This window comes from Balaenoptera borealis (assembly GCF_965194805.1).
Source record: "Balaenoptera borealis genome assembly, chromosome: X".
Taxonomy (NCBI): domain Eukaryota; kingdom Metazoa; phylum Chordata; class Mammalia; order Artiodactyla; family Balaenopteridae; genus Balaenoptera; species Balaenoptera borealis.
Genome location: NC_138881.1, coordinates 21,435,904 through 21,457,623, shown reverse-complemented (window position 1 = coordinate 21,457,623; position 21,720 = coordinate 21,435,904). Strand labels below are relative to the sequence as shown.

Sequence of the window (21,720 nt, the reverse complement as noted above, 5' to 3'; positions counted from 1 at the left end):
GAAATTAGGGGGCTTCCGTGGTGGCGCAGTGGTTGAGAATCTGCCTGCCAATGCAGGGGACACGGGTTCGAGCCCTAGTCTGGGAAGATCCTACATGCCACGGAGCAACTAGGCCCGTGAGCCACAATTACTGAGCCTGCGCGTCTGGAGCCTGTGCTCCGCAACAAGAGAGGCCGTGACAGTGAGAGGCCCGTGCACCGCGATGAAGAGTGGCCCCCGCTTGCCGCAACTGGAGAAAGCCGTCTCACAGGAACTAAGACCCAACACAGCCATAAATAAATAAATAAATAAATAAAATTTTTTAAAAAAAGAATGAAATTAGAACACTCCCTAACACCATACACAAAAATAAACTCAGAATGGATTAAAGACCTAAATGTAAGGCCAGACACTATAAAACTCTTAGAGGAAAACATAGGCAGAACACTCTATGACATACATCACAGCAAGATCCTTTTTGACCCACCTCCTAGAAACAGGGAAATAAAAACAAAAATAAACAAATGGTACCTAGTGAAACTTAAAAGTCTTTGCACAGCAAAGGAAACCATAAAAAAGACAACCCTCAGAATGGGCGAAAATATGTGCAAATGAAGCAGCTGACAAAGGACTGATCTCCAAAATTTACAAGCAGCTCATGCAGCTCAATATAAAAAAAAAACCCAATCCAAAAATGGGCAGACGACCTAAATAGATATTTCTCCGAAGAAGAAATACAGATTGCCAAGAAACACATGAAAGGATACTCAACATCACTAATCATTAGAGAAATGCAAATCAAAACTACAATGAGGCATCACGTCACACAGGTCAGAATGGCCATCATCAAAAAATCTACAAACAATAAATGCTGGAGAGGGTGTGGAGAAAAGGGAACCCTCTTGCACTGTTGCTGGGAATGTAAATTGATACAGCCACTATGGAGAACAGTATGGAGGTTCTTTAAAAAACTAAAAATAGAACTCCCATACGACCCAGCAATCCCACTACTGGGTATATACCCTGATTCAGTTACGGTTTGAATAAACCGTAATTCAAAAAGAGTCATGTACCACAATGTTCACTGCAGCTCTATTTACAACAGCCAGGACATGGAAGCAACCTGAGTGTCCATCAACAGATGAATGGATAAAGAAGATGTGGTACATATATACAATGGAATATTACTCAGCCATAAAAAGAAACGAAATTGAGTTATTTGTAGTGAGGTGGATGGACCTAGAGTCTGTCATACAGAGTGAAGGAAGTCAGAAAGAGAAAAACAAATACTGTATGCTAACAGATATATATGGAATCTAAAAAAAAATAATGGTTCTGAAGAACCTTGTGGCAGGACAGGAATAAAGACACAGATGTAGAGAATGGACTTGAGGACACGGGGAAGGGGAAGGGGAAGCTGGGACGAAGTGAGAGAGTGGCATGGACATATATACACTACCAAATGTAAAACAGATAGCTAGTGGGAAGCAGCCGCACAGCACAGGGAGATCAGCTCGGTGCTTTGTGACCACCTAGAGGGGTGGGATAGGGAGGGTGGGAGGGAGATGCAAGAGGGAAGAGATATGGGGATATATGTATATGTATAGCTGATTCACTTTGTTAGAAAGCAGAAACTAACACACCATTGTAAAGCAATTATATTCTAATAAAGATGTTAAAAAAAAAAGAATAGCAGAGGGGTACAGATAAATCTGTTTGATCCCATGAATTGGTCTTCCTTCTCTATGTGTGAATTCGGTATGTGAGTATCAAATAGTTAAATCTAAAGTCTGTGATGGTAAGGGAACACTTAATAGTTTTGAAAAACAAAGCAGAGAACACATGCACTGATTTGTGGACCCTAATAAAAATGAGACTTAAAAAAAAAAATCTGAAGGTCAACAGTCCGATTTCCTCTTGCATCTCTTTATCTATGGCCCCTGTCTCCTATGCATACCAAAAGTCTTATTCCAAAAATAAATATCAACAGGTGGATAGTAGTTCTTTATTTTCTAATTTTCAAAGAAAATGATTTTAGAATATAAATACAAAATCCCCTTACCTCTGCAAAATTCTATAATAATAAATAATGCTACAGATATGGAAGGAGACCTCAGCTGATCAACCCAGCTCCTTTAATAACCAAAACGAGTCCATGTGGCTCCAAGTCACTGTTCACCTCCACATTTTGAGATGAAAATAGGTTTACTTCAAAGCAAGTGATTTAAAGCTTTGTTTCTCCTCAGCTCCCTTCCACACCAGATTTACCTAATCACCTGCACTCATTACCCATGGGATTTGGCAGTTCATTTCATCAGTCTTCACCTTTCTTCAAAAGTCTAAAACCAATGATCAAAAACTAGAGATGAAGCATACAAGATAGATGGAGGGACTTTCCTGGTGGCGCAGTGGTTAAGAATCTACCCCCCCCAATGCAGGGGACACGGGTTCGATCCCTGGTCAGGGAACTAGATCCCACATGCGTGCCGCAACTGAGGAGCCCATGAGCTGCAACTAAGGAGTCCACCGGCTGCAACTAAAGGAGCTGGCGAGCCGCAACTAAGGAGCCTGCCTGCCACAGCTAAGACCTGGCGCAACCAAAATAAATAAAATTAAAAAAAAAACAAAAAGAAAAAGACAAATGGAAAGCAAGTAGCTGAATTAATACAACAAATACCAACCAAGTATTTACTACATGCCAAGGTCCATATGAGGTGCTGTGTGTATAGGGGTGAGTAAAACAAACTCCCTACCTTAAATGGGGCTCATAGTCTAATAAGGAAGATGAATGTGAGCATGCAAACAGATGTTTGTCCAGTTAGTACAAAATGATGAGTAGCAAAATGGGAACGAAATAGGGTGCTGAGCAAGAAAAGAACACGACAGAGAAACTCGCACACATGTACAAAGAGACAAGTACACGAATGTCTACTTTCCATAATAGTGAAATACCGACAACAACCTAAATGACCATCACTAGGGAAATGGAAAAATAAATTGCAGAATATTCATATGATGGAATACTACAGAGCAGTTCAAATGAATGATTAGATCTATATGTATCAACATGGATATACTTCAAAAATATAAACGTTGAGAGAAAAAAGCAAGTTGCAAGCTCAAATATGATACGTCATTTACCTAAGTTAAGTGGGTACATTTCAAAGGTAAGAAAAGCATACCAAATGGAAAGCTACATATCAGCTTCACAAAAGCAGCTGCCTGTGGAGAGGTAAAGAGGAGACGAGGGAAGGGGGGCACGCAGAGGATCCTGACTATCTGTAAGGCTTTTCTTTTATTCAAAGAAAAGCTGAAGCAATTATAAGAAAATCTTAACATGTATTAGTTCTGGGAGATGGCTACACGAATATGTTATTTTACTCTATAAAAATTAATGGGAAAAAAGAAAAAGATTTTTTTTTTAATTTAAAAATGAGAGAAGGAAGTGGGGTGAATGGACCGATTTAGGCAGAGGACCAAGAAGGTGCCATATAAGCCAAGACCGGAGGAGAGAGGAAAACACAAACTTGCACCAAGCTGGGGAGAAGCATTCCAGGCAGTGGCGCCCAGAGCATGAGGGCTCTGCAGAGGGACAGAAGTGAGCATGTGTGCGCAACTCAAAGAAAACGTAGCCCCAGGGGGCTGCAGCAAAGCTGAGGTGGGGAGGGCAGGGGGTCAGTAGCAGGGAAGGTGACCAGAGAGGTGAAGTGACCCACGGAGGACCTGGGAGGCCATGGTGAACTGAGATGGAAGCCACCGGAAAGGACGTGATGCAATCACACGTTAAAAATACAGATCACCTGCTGTGTGGAGACCTGATCAAAGGCAAGAGTGGAAGGGAGACACCAATGGGAGGCTGCTGCGGTGATCCTGGCCAGAGACGGTGCGGTCTGAACTAGGAGAGAGGGTGGCAGTGCCAATGGAGAGAAACGGATGAATCTGGGTATACTTAAGGTAAGGTTGGCAGGACTTACAACTAACTGCATCTTAGGACTGGGCTAAGAAGTGATAGGAAAGACAACTATTTCTTAAATATTATAAAAATGGCTGGTGTTTGCCACTTTGGGTCCACTACTAGATGTTACTGAGGGACATGAAAAAACACTCCAGGCTCCTGAATCTACTTAGTAAAAATGAACGAAAAAACTTAAACTCATGAACATCAAACTCTTAAGAGTAAATGTAAGGATCAGCTGAGGTCATTAAGTTAAAGAGTGAGGAAGGTCAGGTTAAATCACTCAGGGGAAGTGAGTTTTCAGAAAGACTGAAAGAGACAGCAGAAATTAGTGATGTGGGTGGACAAAGGCACAAAAAGCAGAAGAAACAACAAAGTAAAAACACAAAATAGAAAATAATTTGGCAAACAGCCGACAAATTGGTCTTGTAAGAGTAGACGTTTAGGCATTCGAGTGAGAAGAAAATGTAGACGGCACCCGCTGCCAAGGTGTTAGGTTTTCAGGTCACGTTTACTGAGCGCTTATTATGTATCAAACGCTGAATCGAAGCATTAACACACACCATCTCAGTTCATTCTCCCAACAACCTCGCTGGGTAATTACCGTGACTAAAAATGAGGAAGCTGAGGCTCAGAGAGGTTATATAACCAGCCAGGCTGCGCGTACCTGGGAAGCTGGGGGGTGGGGAGGGGGGCGGGGGGTGGCTGGAGGCGGCAGGCAGGGTGGGGAGAGCGGGGAGCGTGAGACCCCCAGGCGTAGGCCTGGATTCCAGGGCTGCCACTTAGTTGAGGCATTTCACAAGCTACTTCTCTGGGTCTCACATCACTCATCTATGAACTGGGGAGAATTAAAATATCTACCCACAGCAATTCTGGTCGCCGCCACCACTGCACTCATACAGCACCAGCTGAAGTCAATGATCACCTCCGTGTCCCAAAAATTTTCAAAGCTATCACCTGTGTCTCTTGCTGACAGTCACCCACCACCTCCCCGAGACACTCTTCCCCAGCTCCCACGACACCTTGTGTTCCTGCTTGTCTCCTTCTGTGGTGGCCTCCTCCAAGCCATTCCACACTGGGGATCCGTAAGACAGCGTCCTACACCCACTTCTCTTTCTACTCTCTCCTCTCCCAAAGTAATCCCATCCATCTCCATGTTTTAATTTACGTCAATTCACCAATGACGCCCAAATTTATATCGTATCGTGCCACCTCAAAATTAACATGTCCAATATCAGACTGCTCATCCTTCCCTCCCCTGGCCCCAAACCCAGGCATCTTCCAACACTCCTCACTTCAGTGAAAGGCTTGCCATCCATCCGCCTGCACAACTCAGAAGGCCAGGAGTTATCCTGAAGTTGTCCTGGATATTTTCCCCATCCTAAGCCCAATATCCAAGCTGCCACCAGGTTTTACTGGTTTTTCTTCTCTCACATCTCTCTCATATCTGCACCTTCTCCCTCTCCCAGCTGCCATCACGCCAGCCAAGCTACCACCATCGCTTGCCTGGAATACCTTAATAAGAGCCTACTAACTAGTTTCCCTCATCCACGCTGACCCTTCCAATTCACTCAGCCAGAGCGATCGTCTCAAAATGCAAACGGGAGCCAATCCTTCCACCCCACGAAGGACCTGCTAATGTCCACCCCCTGCTCAACATGGCCGGCAAGGCCCGCATGGTGTGACCCTGTCCTCCTCTCCAGCCTCGCCTCCCATCACTCCCCGCTTCCTCTCTACGTCCAGGCTACAGCAGCCTTCCCTCAGTTCCTTGACCACGCAATGCTTCCACCCACCACAGGACCTCTGCACAAGGCATCCCTCACCCTGGAATGCTGATCCCCGTGACCCTTTAGCTTGTTAACTCCAGCATCCAGCACACACTTTTCTGATCTCAGCTCAAGTGTCACATGCTCAGGAAACCTCTGATTCTTCAGTCTGGGAGCTTTGATTCTTCAAAGGGCCTTTGTTATCAGCACTCAGAAACTCCCATTCCTTTTCTTAGCACTTATTTTCTCCCGGGTCGGCATGATTATTCATTGGACAATTTGCTTAATGGCTCTCCCCAACCAGAATGAAAACCCCATGAGGACAAGGTCGTTGAACATTTAAATTTATCACCGTATCCCCACACACCAGCACCAGGCCCAACACCTGGTAGGGGTTTGGCGCCTTCCTCTGCATTGTGACAAGAAACCATGGTGCCCGGGCTTTCCTAGGTTAAAGTGCTTTGTGCCTGGGGGACACGGCAGGAGCCATCGTCAACTAGCACCCTCTGGCACATGAAAACACAGAGGCTCACAGGGACGGACTTGCTCAAAGCCAAACAAAGCAAACACGCAGTAAGTGAGCGTGGCGCCCGTGTTCCCAGTCCAGGCTTCCTCCAGCACATATTCAGGCTTTTCCGCGTGGTGTTTGCACCTACCGCAGATCCTTTGTCTTGCTTACTACTAAGGAATCATGAGTTTGGCCTCCTGAGCTCTAGCTCTAGTTTTACTGGAATCATTACCAAAGGCTTTCATCTCAAGCCTACAGGTCACAAGCAATGTCATCTGTCTCCATTTCCCTCCGTGGGACAGACTCAGCAAATATTACTGGAAGAATTTCTGGCTATGAGGCAAGAATCAGTAATTGAATTAAATATATTCACCTGCTCTAAGCCAATCTTCTGAAAACAAGTTACTTTCTTCTGCCCTGTCAGGACATCATTAAAGAAGAAATATCTGGATCTTTCGTGTGATTCAATGATCAGCTGTCCATCGCATCATGCCATGCAGTCCAACTTGAATAGAACATACACCCTACCCTGTTGGCCAGTGCACGGAAGTATTACACGTGGCCTTAAGAACAATGCACAGTATTAATAGCCCATGAGCTTATTCCTTTCCCCAAGTGCCCCCTCCTCAACCCTCCTCCTCCCTGCCTGCAGAAGACACACCACCCTCCTGCACAGGGCTGAAAATATAGTCTGTGGCTAAGTCAGCAGGGGCGAAAAGCCCCTGAAACAAATATAGCCAAATGTCTGACACTCCAAATTATGACAGAAACCTAATATCTTTGCTCCACTCCCATCCCCACTCAACTCTGAGCCCTAAGGCAAAAACTCTCATCACTAGCCTCAAAAGAACAAATCTTTTCTTAAATGTAAAACAACAAAGGCAATAAAAATAGATAATAGAAAACAAAACCCAAACCTGAAAAGAACAATTAGTAATCCCAAACACCACACACAAGTCATTTCTGGAAATCCCTCATGCTCTGTTGTTCTTTTAAAAATGCAAGTAGAGATTGGCTTCAGTTACATTCTATTTCATTTCGCTTTTTAAAAGAGGAAACCCTCAAAGAAAAAATTTAAATTCTGAGACTCTAATACATTCAAGTTTAAAAGTGACAACAGCCAATTCACTCACCAAAATTAATAATAAAAAGGAAACAAGGACAGCTGTACAACCCGACACTGGCACTAAATTTCAAAGTATGTACAAAATCTCTAAAGCAATGACTACAGGGCTCAGGAATCTCTGGCTTAAAATCAAACAGCTTCTTAGCACATACACACATACATAAAGCCATCCTTCTCCCCGCCTTCCAAAACTCCCACAACTTACCAAACTCGGCTCACTGTAATTTCACACCGTATTTATGATATGGCAACTTGACACAGGCTCATGCTGCCTACCGAAATGATGAAACGCAAACAGAAGGCACTAATTCTATTAGTCTGTCCTCAGTTAACCAGTCCTGAGCCATAATAAACCCAACCAGCTTGCTTTGTTTTTAAATTTGAGATGGATGTGTCTCTGAAGGGCCTAACTGTACTGCTGGGAAGAGCACACACAAGCCACCAGACGGCGCGGGCTGCCGAAAGCAGGTTCTTCCAATTAACACGGAGTGTCCCCGGCATGGCTGAAGCCAGGAGATGGCGCGGTGACATCTTGTACATCGTCAGATTCAAACGCTGGGGCGGCTGATCCATTTGGGGGATGGGGAAATCTGCAAGGTTGCTGAGTGCAACCACATCACCCATAAATCTACTACCTGGGCGGATGAGGAAAGGAAAATCTGGAGAAAAGATCAATATTTTTGGTTTGCAGTGATCCTTTCTCTACAATCCATCTGTATCCGCAATTTGTGAAGGGGGGGTGGACACGGGAGGAAAAAAATAAAGTTATAGGATATTTTCCCCTTTCCTTAAGAGTAGCATTATCCAGGAAATTACCTAGGCAGACTGACTGTGGATCCAGACAATTAAACCTTACGCCAGTTTCTGTGCCACTGGTGAATAGTGGTTAATAACTTCACACTTCTCTTTTTGTGTCTTAACAAGGAGGGAATGACGCTTTCGAAATCATTGCTGCTCTGTCATCTTGGTTCACTGCCAAAGCAAGGAGCTGTAGAACACCTGGCAAATAACACGTGGCTCGTGAAAAAGAAACATACACCAAAACAGGTTTATAGAAAATGTTCACATATGTAGAAAGAGGAATGAGTTTGGGTTAACAGAAAATCACTCACTGTGGCGAGGGGTGGGGAAGAAAGGAAGAGGTTTCCAGGCCTCAGTTTCTGTGATTCGAATCAGAGTAATGAAACTCAATCTGAGCAGAGATCAGCGGCGCCGACACAAAGTTAGTCCGATAGTATTTATCTCCTCATCCTCAGTCACACTCCCAGTGGGTTCAGTAATTAAATGGGTAAAATGTCGAGGCAAAAATACCATCCCTGCCTTCTCAAATGAGAGTGGCCCAGTAAAAACGTATAAAGTAGCCTTTTTCTTGTTCTGAGTATCCAGGCCACTCTTATAAAAACTCAAATAAGGCTTAAATATCAAGATCCTATATCACAAAATGCATCTCCTCCACACCCACTCATCTATAACTGCAGAAACTACTAGACCAGTGTGATCCCAGAGTCACAGCAAACTAGCACGCACTCTGTGGGGCACAGGGCTAGGTGCTGGGCGGGGGTGGGGTGGACATCAAAATACAGACATAGTGATCGCCGACAAACCAAACGCAAGTAGAGACTGGAGAATATAGAAACAATTTGAGGCTGCAGGCTTTTCTTTTCTTTCCTTTTTTTGGTCAATTAAGAGAAAAATTTTAAGTATTCATACTAGTTTTTACAGACCCACTACGAAATCTAGGTGTAAAACTACCAACATGTGGGTTTTTAAAAGACCCTAATTTAGACTGAGAATAAGGAAATTCCACCTTCTTTAATGAAATAAACCCTGGCACTCTGAAGACAAGGGAGGCCAGCCCACACAGCCCCAGGACCACCTGTCACCGCCGCTGACACCCAGGGGGTACAACATGTGAGGACGGGTGCGAGGCGCTTCTTTCTGACAAAGACTTGCTCACAGACCCAGCCCGGTTCACAGGCAGGACTTGACCCTGTCTCCCTCTTCCCAGCTACCTCTAACATCGACTGCCTGTTTGCTCCTAAACCTATACATTGCAACGTTCAAAACCCAAAGAGCACACAAAGGCAGATGTCCAGGCATCTTGGAGGGGATAGGTCCCAAACATTAAGAGAGAGGGATAAGGTTCTTCTGAATTTCTTTTTGAAAGTCTAAAGTTTTAGCCATTTTGAAAGAAATATTATGTGTGTTCAAGTACATAAATTCAAACCAGGCCTAAATGTAACCCACTTGTTTATAGAGCACAATACTGCGTTCATACAGCATAGATTATTCTATATACTTGAAATTTTTTTGTCATTGCATTTCTCTCAAATTATTGAATGTCTAAGTTATCACAATTTGAACTGGCCTTCCATGGGGTATTTCCAAGGTGTTTCCTCTTCTTAGCTTTATATTTACCAACATTACTTTCACCAATTTCAGAAAGGATACAGACAAAGGGACAAGCAAATATAGATGTTAATTAGTAAAAGTTCACCCATATAAATAATCTGCAGTTAAGATGCCACTTACTTGACGGAAAACAGGTGTTTCTATAGAAGTTAAAGGTATATAAAAAGAACCTCGGCTCTAAATTTGCTATTAATTTGTACTATGAAGAATTTCAACTCATTCCATCTGAATTACCACCAATTCTGAATTAGTAGATATGAATTAATAAAGTTGAATAGTATGAAGAACTGCCAAGAATTTAGAACCCAAACATCCCTGAAATACAACAATAAAAAGGGAATTTAAAGTTTCTCTGGCTTAGAATATTATAATATAAACAACTTCAAAGTGGTAAGTAATCTGTAATCACTGAAAAAGGATATTGCTTTTTTTAACGTAAAATATATTCTGCCAAAATATATTAAACCTTCACTTTCAGCCTTAAGAGAAATTATCTTCTAATATTAAAAAAAAATCAAAATGTTAGTAGGTCAGCTGAAGTTAAAAGTAGTCTTAATGGTGGCTATTAAATCCTGGAGACAGAATTAGAACTCTTCCCTCCTACCACCCACACAGTTTCCATGAGTCTGGTCTGGCAAGAAAATTCTTCATACTGCCATGTTTTAGGTAACAAAAGCATACGTTTTTAAGACTAAAGTGTCCCCTCAACCTACGAGGGCAGAAATGAAGAAATGTAAGAATCACCAGTTCTTTAGCATTTTTGCATCATGGTGCCCTTTGAGAATCTCTTAAATGCTATGCACCTTTCCCCCCAAAAAAGCACACACATGCACAGACACATAAAATGTCACATACAACTTGAGGAGTCACAGACATTCGCTCTGCTTCTATGAGAAGTTCTCATATGACAATATAAACAGATAAAACTTGAAAATCTATGGTTTTTTAGATGTCCAAAAGATTGCTTTCCTTCCTTCTTACTACTTTGAGTGTACTTTCCTCTACTTTCACCCACTAGGACTGATGCTGTTAGAAATGAGAGTGACTTTTCTATTATACGTGACTCTCTTTTAGACCAGAGGTCCACCAATTTTTTCTGTAAAGGGCCAGAAAGTATATATTTTAGGCTTTGCAGGTCATTCAGGCTCTCTGGGCACTAATCAATTCTGCCATTGTAACAGAACATAACTGCAGCCATAAACAAGTGGGTGTGGCTGTGTCCCAATAAAATTTTATTTACACAAAACAAGCAGTGGACAGGAGTTAGCCGGGGAGTTCTAGGTTCTCGACCCCTGGAATAGAAGAATAGGTTCAACAACTCCACAGGAAGCAAAAAGACAAATACAGTTAGATCCCTAACTTATACGATCCCTAAAAATAATTCCCAGAAGGATTTAAGACCTGAATAAGAAAAGCCAAAGCTTGCAACTTTTAGAAGAAAATAAGAAAGAATGTCTATGTCACTGAAGGAGGGAAAGGTTTCTTAAGGAAAACAACAACACAGTGTACAAGGGGGAAAAAACCGAATATTTGACAATAAATTTAAAAACTTCTGCACAAGGAAAGACCACAAATAAAGTTAAAAGATAAGTCACAGACTAAAAGATATCTGCAACAAAAATGACCAAAAAAGAACTAGCCTTTGAATACCTAAGAAGAAATACTAAGAGACATACAACCCAGCGAAATAGGACCTATATGCGCACAGGCAAATCACACTGAAAAAAAGAAAACTGAAGAGTTAAAACACATGAAAGGATGCTCACCTTAACTAATACTTGGGGAAATGCAAATTAAAATCACAATGAGATACCACTTCACACTCATGAGACTGGCAAAAATTTTTAATTCTGATAATAACAAGTGCTGACAAAGGTGTGGAACACTAAGGATGATGCAACAAGCATGTTCACAAGTATCTAAGAAGTCTAAAAATCCCTCAGTAGAAAAATAAACAACAAATTCAAAAAGGTAAAATTGTATATCAAAATTATTCCCAACTGTTTTTATATTAACCTCTGATTCTGCGACTGAGGGAGTCATGTATTGTAGTCCTATGGCCATAAATATGAATTTAGCTTTTTGAAAGAATTAACTCGCTATGATAAATTAAATGACTGCTCCTACCAATAACATGTCATATACTGCTTGCAGATGTGCAAACTCCACTCCTAGTAATACACTAGAGAAACTCTCGCACATGTGGCACTGTCTACTACAGCACCATTCGCAATAGCAAAAAAGTAAAAGAAGTGAAAATGAGGAAAGCTAAAAACATGGACAATGGGAGAATAAAAAATATCCTGTGCTATATTTATTCACTGAAATATTACACAATAGGTAACATGAATAAATCAAGTCTAAAAATGTATCAACATGGACATACTTAAAAACTGGTATATAGAGTAGGGATTTTCCCCTACTTTTTTTTTTTGGCAAACTGCAAAAAATATGTATAGCATGACACATAAATGGTAAAAACTTTTAAGGCACCACATGTATAGGTACACGTATTTGTTGTAAAAGCAAAAAACCCTGGGCAAAAAGGACAAAACCAACCCGGAGGGAGCAGTTACCTTGGAAGAAGAAAAGAAAAAAATGAGAGAGGGTGGGGAGGAAAGGGTCTTTAGTTGTCTCTACAATACTTTATTGCATTTCATTTTTTAAAACTAGGCTTTTTTAAGAAAAAAGACTGGAAAAGTGAAATTTTTGCTTATTTCCAGATAAAGTTGGAAGTCTCCTTTAGCACTCAATTATAAAGATTCTGTATATTCACTCACTCTCTTTTGCCGCTGACATCAACAAATGCTACAGTCCTCCATCCCAGGGCCATTCTGAAGGGCTCCTGACAGGTGCTAGCACATGGCCAAGAGACTTCCAGGAAGGCTTGCCCTGGGCTTGACTGCAATGTTTTCATGCAATGATTTGGACACATTTTCTAAATGCACAAATTTCAGCTCCAAACACAATTGAAAGCCAGGCAGTCTACAACTGGTTGGCAAGCAGGCTGGCAAAGACTCACTTTAGCCTACTGGGTGAGAAAATGAAAACGCATGGGCTCTACACCCAAACATTAGAGCATGCATTCACTTTAAAATGCAATCAGAAATCCAGACCAAAAATCATTTTCTCAAGGGCACAGAAATAACAGAGTGCAGAAATAAGACAATACCAATGTCAGTAAGTAGTAATTATTCCATAAAGACAAATATTACCATTACACTAAGGATTATGCAATGAGTATGCTTGTAAGTGTAGAGTAAGTTTTAAATCCCTCAAAAAACCCCCAACAAATTCAAAGAGGCAAAATTACACATCAAAATCATTTCAATTCTCTTTAGATTAGCCTGATACTGTGACCAAGGGAGTCATGGATTGTAGCCCCATGGCCAGAAGTGTGAATTTAGCTCTTTGACAGAAGAATTAGCTTGCTATGATACATAAAATGATTGTTCTTATCAATAAAACTTTTTATTCAAAGACAGTCACTATTTAAACACTAAATACACTAGACTATTACAATCCTTTGGTCCTTTCTTTAATAATTTCAAAATTAATAAAAGTCAAAAATTTGGACAGATCTGTGTCAATAAATGGCTTTCACTATTGTTCACAGAATAAAACCCTTAATTGATTAATGATCTCAGGGTGTCTATCGCCATCTAGTGAACAATCAGTTCAATTACCACACCAGTCACTTGACTACCTAGTTTGTTTTCCCTGTGATTTAAAATATATGTCCACTTACTGCTACCAACTTGCCCAGTATCTTTTTTATGTCTCCCTACACATACATTGAGAATAAACACAAATACAGATGGTATTTATATAGATTCACTTTCGAGTATCTGTCAACTAGGTTTCCATATTACTTCTCTGGAAACATCGAGTTCATTATTTTTAAATAACTTGCACACCATGAGGTCCCTCATACAATTCCTTAACCATTAACTAATTCCTCTACCACCGAGCAATTAAAAATCATAGAAGAGTTTACGTGTGAAAGATCACACCTGGGAAAAGACAATATTGATGTCCATTTGACACAACTATTAGCATTTTTATTATAAACCTGTTTTTAAAAGTACAATTAGTAATTACTCTGAGTACTCTAGCAGCCATAATACATTTGATTACAGAAATTATTAGGTCACCAGAGCCAAACCTGCATGATTCCAACAAACTGAGCACACACAGACTTAAAAATAAAAAGGGGGGGGGGGGCTTAAGGCCTCCCCAGACTGTGTATTAATCTATATTCAAATGCAAAATTTTATAATCTTTTTCAGACGACATGCTACCAGGTTTCCTTCTCATTAATTTCCAATTGAACCTTAATCTAATTTATCCTACAAGGACTTTAAAAGCAATCAACTTCTAGGATTTTCAGGTTACTATATTACTTGGTCTACTCTATCTTAGTACAAAAAACATAAGTTTGATAAGTTACAAAGATATTCCAAAATCTCAGCAAACTGACTCTCATTTTACACTTCGCTCCTCCTACCTCTTTAATAATCAAGAGATGCTTGAATTCACAAAGACCTAATAGTGCGTACGGAAAAAAACAGTAAACCCAAAGACAGATTATCACATAAAATACTTCCATCCGCCAGTGCTAATAATTATCATCAATACGTTACAATCATTTTTATTATAGGAAATAATTTCTGTACGTGGCTTTGAATCCTCTTCTAGAATAAGATTTCCAGGAAGCAACTGTGTAATTATTATTTCTCATTAACTTCACATTACTTTAAAGGCCCGTTTCCCACCGTTGTTGTATTTTTTATTTGCGGGAAGGAGCAAAGGGGAAAGAGACAAAGGAAAGCAGAAGCCAAGAACTTAAACCACATATGATTATTTCTAGATCTGTCTGAAGTTCTTTGCTTTTTAGTGGGAAGAGTAGGGTTTTTTTTTAAATAGTTTATAAAGATTTGTTGTTATATTTTAAATAAGAGAAAAATAAAGATTGAGTTTAAATTCCCCATTAAAAATCGAGCTAAACAAAAATATTGCCCTTAAAGTACAATGGATTAGGGGAGTGGGGGAGATTATTGGACAAATTTGGGGCTTATCATTATCAACAGTGCCCTTTTAAGCTTGTGGATTTCTGAGCCAATGCAGAAAATGTAACAACAGGGATTTCCCAACAGCAAGAGGCACTCTCCAAGGGAGTAAATTGTCAACTACTGCCTCTCATGAGAAACTTAAGAGTAACCTTGATCCAATCTCAATAGTCAACCCATGTATTATCACCCAGTTGGGGCATAGTGAGTGCACTTCCTAATACAAAAATAAGATGGTATTCTATCAGAAGCCACTGGATACATACAGAGAAATAAAAGTTAAATAATTTTAAAGTAAACTTAGCCAAAGAAACTGAAAACATCCTTTCCTCACTTCAATGAGCCCCTAAAACACCTGTATCTTCTCAAGTAAAAAAGGCCTATGTCTTGAGATGAGTATCGAAAAAAATGTTCTTCTAGGAATAAGAAGCAGAATATAAAGCAACAGGAGAGCCATCCTGAGATGGAGCAGACAACCCCCATGTAGCAAAAGCCTTACAGTCAGGAAGAGCTGGATTCCCATCCAAAAAAGTCACTTGTTACACTTCACCTCTGAGTTTATTAGCTTCCTCATCTGCAAAATTGGAACACTCTTGCCTCTATCAATTGATTCTTATGGGGTCTTAAGGAAATAACGCATCTGAAAGCTTCTCGCATAATGCTGGTGTCCAATACATGCCTTGCCCTTCCTCACTGTGCCCTCAGCGGCGTGAAAGCGGGCTCCCAACAGAAGAGCACCTCTCAATATCCTGTTCGTTTCATGCCAGCTAGATCTGCACTGTCCAATACAGCAGCCACTAGCCACATGTGGATATTTGAGGTTAAATTTATTTTAATTATCATTAAATAAAACTCAAAATCCACTTCGTCAGCCAGCTATCAAGTGCTCACTAGCCACTTGGGGCTTGCGGCTATTGCACTGGGTATTGCAGATGGAGAACGTTTTCATCATCTCAGAGTGCTATTAGACAGTCCTGATCTAGACTCTAAGCAGGGGTTAGCATTTTTTTTTTTCTGAAAAGGGCCACATAGTAAATATTCTAGGCTTTGCAGGTCATGCAAGTCTCCACCTTGACTACTCAACTTTGCCGCTGTACTTGCAAAAGCAGCTATAGATGATACTTCAACGAATGAGTATGACTGTGTGCCAATAAAAATTTATAAAAATAGGTGGCGGGCTGGATTGGGCCCATGGGCTGTAGCGTGCCGACCTCTACTCTAAGAGTACTCTGAGTCCAGGCCCCCAGCATGAGCATTCTGCCCATAACCACTACCTCCTTAAGACCGAGTAGTCTTAAATCCACTGACAGAAATCAGTATTTTACTGCAGTTAAATGGAATATAATATTTAACATAACTGATCTTTTACAAACTAAGGAAAACCCATGCACGTGGTGCTAAAGCAAATGAAGCTTTTAGTGTTTACAAAGGGACAGTACCTCAAATCTGTTTGGTATCTGGCCCATGTTTCTAAAACCAATTACTCTCAATCTATAACTCCAGTCCCGATATATTCCTCACACTGGGGACTTGAACTGATACATCCAGCTGCCTACTTAACATGCCTACAGATCTATTACAAGCCTCAAAGGTAACACATCCAAGATAAAACTCTTAATCTTTCTCCCTCAGATTTCTCCTTCTTAATAAATGGTTCTACTAGCTAACCAGCTAGAAGACAAAAATGGAGGCATCCTCCTTTCTTTCTTTTCCCTCACACTCCAACCTAATATATCCGCAAAAAAAAACTAGCTCCCTTATGTCGCTTAGTTCTCATTCATGTTAGCTCCTAAAGAAGCCTTCCCTGACCAAGCTAAACTAGCCAGTCATCTTAACACTGTCTAGCCCTCCACCCTGTTTACTTATCTGCACAGCATTATTTCTATCATAGTCTCTTATTTTTTGTATTTGTTTATTCACTTATTTAGACTCTGTTTTCCCGAATGACGCTCTCCCCACCCCAAGCCCCTCTACACCCCCTGCCCTAGGTAGAATGTGAGCCTCATGATGCAGGGACTTTTTAGGTCTTGCTCAACACGCTATCCCCAGTACCTAGAACAATCCATGGCACATAGCAGATGCTCAATAAATAAATACACACACACACACACACAAAATGGACGAAAGAATGAATCCTTACTTAAAAAGCATATCTGTCTCAAATTTGTCCTAAGAAAGGGATACTTCAAGCTGTATAACTAGGTAACAAACTTTTTGGCTCTCCTACCCCATAACATGTATAGTTTAAAATACTCTCATTTTTAGATATGGGACTGTTACGCCATTTACCTCCCTTCCTTTGTATGTCACCAAAGCAGCCAGTGGTTTGGCATAAAATCTGCTGTAGGAAAATCCCAGGCAGCCGTACATACTGTTTGCTGTGAGCTTCAAAGCCTTCTGTCGAATGTCATACTGCAGGCCACACAAGGACAAAAGACAAACAAAAGTATTTGCAGATGCTTCAGCATTACATTAGATGCTTTCTAGCTCACCAATGAGAAGGGGAAACCCGCAATAACCCTGGAAAAAAGAACTCTTAACATAATCAACCCATCCTCCCAGATCCATGATTCCCTGACCTCCTAGAATCAAGTAAACACAGACTCCAAAGCTCCCAGAAGTCAGAAGGATCTTGCTCAGATACAGTTCTGCAGATAGACATGCCTTGTATTTTGAGGCATAGTATTTTTGAATGGTTTCCTACCCACCAACTTAAAATAAGCACATGCATTTGCCCACAGCATCAAGTTTAAATCACTCCCAGATAATCAAATTTTCAAAGGTGAGACTGTCACTCAGAGGTTGCTGAGTGGAAAGAGATACCTGAAGAGCAAGGTCTGGATTTAAATCCTGCTGTTTCATTAGTTGTTTGACTTGTCTTCTCCGCTCTACCAGCTTCCGGATCTCTCTGGGCAAAATGCCCATTTCCAAGCTTGGATCTGGCAGCTCAGGGATCTGTTCTTGTTCTCCATCCTGATGAACACACGATGAAAATTTCAGACAAATCAAAATTTCATGAAATGAATTCCCAAAATCATACGTTGTGGGAGCTTACCCCGTGATCACATCTTGAAAAGCTACTTTCTTGTCTAAGTAAAGGTCAACAAAGTGTGGGTGGTAGAAGAAAGAGCTGAGAGGGCTGCAGAACAACTCAACACTGCCCTCTTCTCCTCCAATTCTCTTAGCCCATCATTCCCAGTACCTCCCCCATCTAGTTATTGAAAAATGTAGGTATCATTTAAAGAGATGAATTTTTACACATGCTCCTTTCCCCCCCTTCAACAAGACTGGGGAGCAATATGTTTGGGGATATTGTTTTTAAAATAAAAACACTGGGCTTCCCTGGTGGCACAGTGATTAAGAATCCGCCTGCCAATGCAGGGGACACGGGTTCGAGCCCTGGTCCGGGAAGATCCCACATGCGCATGGGCAAAGCAAGTAAGCCCGTGTGCCACAACTACTGAAGCCTGCGAGCCTAGAGCCTGTGCTCCACAGCAAGAGAAGCCCCCACTTGCTGCAACCAGAGAAAAGCCCGCGCGCAGCAACGAAGCCCCAATGCAGCCAAAAATAAAATAAGTAAATTTATGAATAAATAAATAAAAATAAAAACACTAAGAGAGATCTCTAAAATTTAAAAAAAGAGAAAAAAGCAGCTAAACTACTGTTAAGTCCTGTGTACTAGCAAACAAAACGCTATAAAAATTTTTTAAACTATGGGGAATCGTAGCAATTATTGTAAATGTTTTAGACTGAAAGATAAAAATATAAATACTAAATCAGCAGGTTTCTTTTAGGAATTTGGAGCCCATATTTTAATAGGCCATGACATTTCTAAAAATTAATACGTGTATATTCCTTAGTATTTATGTGGTACCTTTTGTCTACAAATTGCTTTGCAATCAGTAAAATAGCAACATTTTAAGAAAGCAACCAGCAGTCTTCTTATATTAAAATTTACAGCAGGAAAATGCAGGGAAAGCATTAGACCATTTTTCTCAAGGCTCCATTAATTCTATTAACAGGCTGCCAAGAAAAGCCAGGCACATTTGCCCTTGAAGGTTCAAAATTAAAAATAAACCTCTTGGCTTAAAGTATGTCAAGTCAATGCCATTTGATAACCCAGTCTTTACAAAGCGTCTGATTTTATAAAGATCAATAACTTCAAATGAACGATCTCACAGTAGTAACAGGGACCTATTATTGGTTTCCAATAGAGCAGATGATGACAGCAAACCTATTAAAGAGATCTTGGTACACATTCCAATTTATTTACAGCAACTATGGAGGTGCAATAAAAAGTAAATGGAAAGGATCTGGAGTCAGGAAATTTACAATCCAGGCCTGGCTCCACCAGCACTAGCTGTTCTCAAGACCAAATGAGGCACTGCACAGGAAAATGATACGGAACCCATAAACTGCTACATGTATAGTATTTTTTAGATGATCTCTAAGGTCCCTTCTGACTCTGAAATGTTTTCACATCCAAAATCCAAACTGGAAAGCTCAAATAAACAAACTGGTGGCGGGGGACAGGGTTTGGGGGGGGGGGTTGGCGCTGGATAATGACAATCATCCTAATACTGACACAGTAGCAGAACAAAGCCCACAGAATATTATTAACCAAATGTAGTCACTACCTTGTGGGGATGTCTAGTCAATACCTACTCTGTACAATTATCCTCTAGTCCCACAGAGGAGCCCATCCTCAGCAGCCGTATTTGTATGGGGTGAACACACTCCTGTGGTCATGGCTGACGGGTGACTGTGTTCACCAACTCAGGCAAGCCTCTAAGATTCCCCCTTCCGGGAATATGGAATTGGGACTGAAAAACAGCCCCCAAGCGTGTGGCTGGAACCGAAAGACATGTAAATTCAGGAGCTAGAGGGCAAACAGACATCTTCTGCCCCATGTACAAAGAAGCAGAGAAAAACATACAGAGACAATAGGTTAATTTACATCTTTTACTGCTGGAGAACCAAATCTAACCAAATTCCCTACTGACAATCAATTGTATAAGCTTTATATACGAAGAACCACACATTAAGTTATTAAGCCCTACATAAAACTGTTGAATGAATGATCACTAGTTAAAATCCATGTGAGATAATTCAAAAAGATCCTTGTGAAGAGGATGTTTAATGAGTAGAATCATTAAGAAATGCTTTCATAGTCAAAGTTTAAAAGCCTGAAAATAGCAAGTGTTTGGAGTAGAAGGGGAACAATTCACATACATGGCTGGTAAGAGTGCAAAACGGTATAACCACTTAGGAAAACAATTTGACAGTTTCTTATCAAATTAAATATACACTGCCCATGCAACCCAGCAAATTCACTCCCTACGTATTTACCCCTCCTAAAATGAAAGCACACATCCACAAAAAGATCTGTACAAGAATGTTCACAGAAGTTTTATTAATAACAGCCCCAAACTGAAAACAATCCATATACTCATCTCAGGGGAACAGATAAGGGTGAAATACTTCTTAACAGTAAAAATGAAAGAACTACTAATAATGCAATAACATGGATGAATCTCAAAAACATTACATTGAACAAAAAAAGCCAGATACGAAACAGTACAGGGCTTCCCTGCTGGCGCAGTGGTTAAGAATCCGCCTGCCAGTGCGGACACGGGTTCTAGCCCTGGTCCGGGAAGATCCCACATGCCGCGGAGCAACTAAGCCCGTGCGCCACAACTACTGAGCCTGCGCTCTAAAGCCCATGAGCCACAACTATTGAGCCCGTGTGCCACAACTACTGCAGCCCAGGCACCTAGAGCCCATGCTCCGCAACAAGAGAAGCCACCGCAATGAGAAGCCCACACACCACAAAGAGTAGCCCCAGCTTTCCACAACTAGAGAAAAACTTGCTCGCAGCAACAAAGACCCAACGCAGTCAAAAATAAATAAAATAAAATTAATTAATTAAAAAAAAAGAGTACATACTGTATTACACCATTAATATGAAGTTCTCAAACAGGCAAAATTAAGCTATGGTAATAGAAGTCAGATCAATGACTGACTGATGGAAGAGGGGATTGACTATAAAAAGGCAAGTGTGACATATCACAACTCACAGGATGAAGCTAAAGCACTGCTTATAGGGAAATTTGCAGTTGTAAATATCTAAATTAAAAGAGAAGACCTCAAATCAATAACCTAAGCTTCCACCATAAGAAACTAGAAAAAGAAGGGCAAACCAAACCAAAGAAACCAGAAAGAAGTAATAAAAATTAGCACAGAAATAAATGAAATAGAGAACAGAAAAGCAATAGAGAAAAATCAAGGAAATCAAAGTTGCTTCTTTGAAAAGATCAACAGTGGACTTCTCTGGCAATCCAGGTGTTAAGAAACCACACTTCCAGTGCAGGGGCATGGGTTCAATTCCTGGTCAGGGAAATAAGATCCCACATGCCGCGACAAAAAAGAACAATAAAATTTGGTTAGAGGGCTTCCCTGGTGGCGCAGTGGTTGGGAGTCTGCCTGCCAATGCAGGGGACACGGGTTCGAGCCCTGGTCTGGGAAGATCCCACATGCCGCGGAGCAACTAGGCCCGTGAGCCACAACTACTGAGCCTGTGCGTCTGGAGCCTGTGCTCCGCAACAAGAGAGGCCGCAATAGTGAGAGGCCCGCGCACCGCGATGAAGAGTGGACCCCGCTTGCCGCAACTGGAGAGAGCCCTCGCACAGAAACGAAGACCCAACACAGCCATAAATAAATAAATAAATAAATAATTAAAATAAAAAAAAAAATTTGGTTAGAACCCAGGGAATTGACCTTAAAAAAAAAAAAACCACACAATTTATGGGAATTCCCTGGCAGTCCAGTGGTTAAGACCCCACGCTTCCACTGCAGGGGATGCAGGTTTGATCCCTGGTCGGGGAACTAAGATCCCACATGCCAGC

The 21,720-nt window shown here is 41.0% G+C and overlaps 1 protein-coding gene across 3 annotated transcripts in view; it reads right to left on the bottom strand.

Moving 5' to 3' along the window:
• The window catches only part of POLA1 (DNA polymerase alpha 1, catalytic subunit), a 292,398-nt gene that overhangs the window by 217,691 nt on the left and 52,987 nt on the right, over window positions 1-21,720 (bottom strand). For all 3 annotated transcript variants that reach the window (XM_082375477.1, XM_082375478.1, XM_082375479.1), the window contains 2 exons: window positions 17,639-17,788; window positions 17,105-17,227 (listed from right to left, as the gene is read on the bottom strand). In XM_082375477.1, the coding sequence (XP_082231603.1) occupies window positions 17,105-17,227; window positions 17,639-17,788 (273 nt within the window). The remainder of the gene's footprint in view (window positions 1-17,104; window positions 17,228-17,638; window positions 17,789-21,720) is intronic.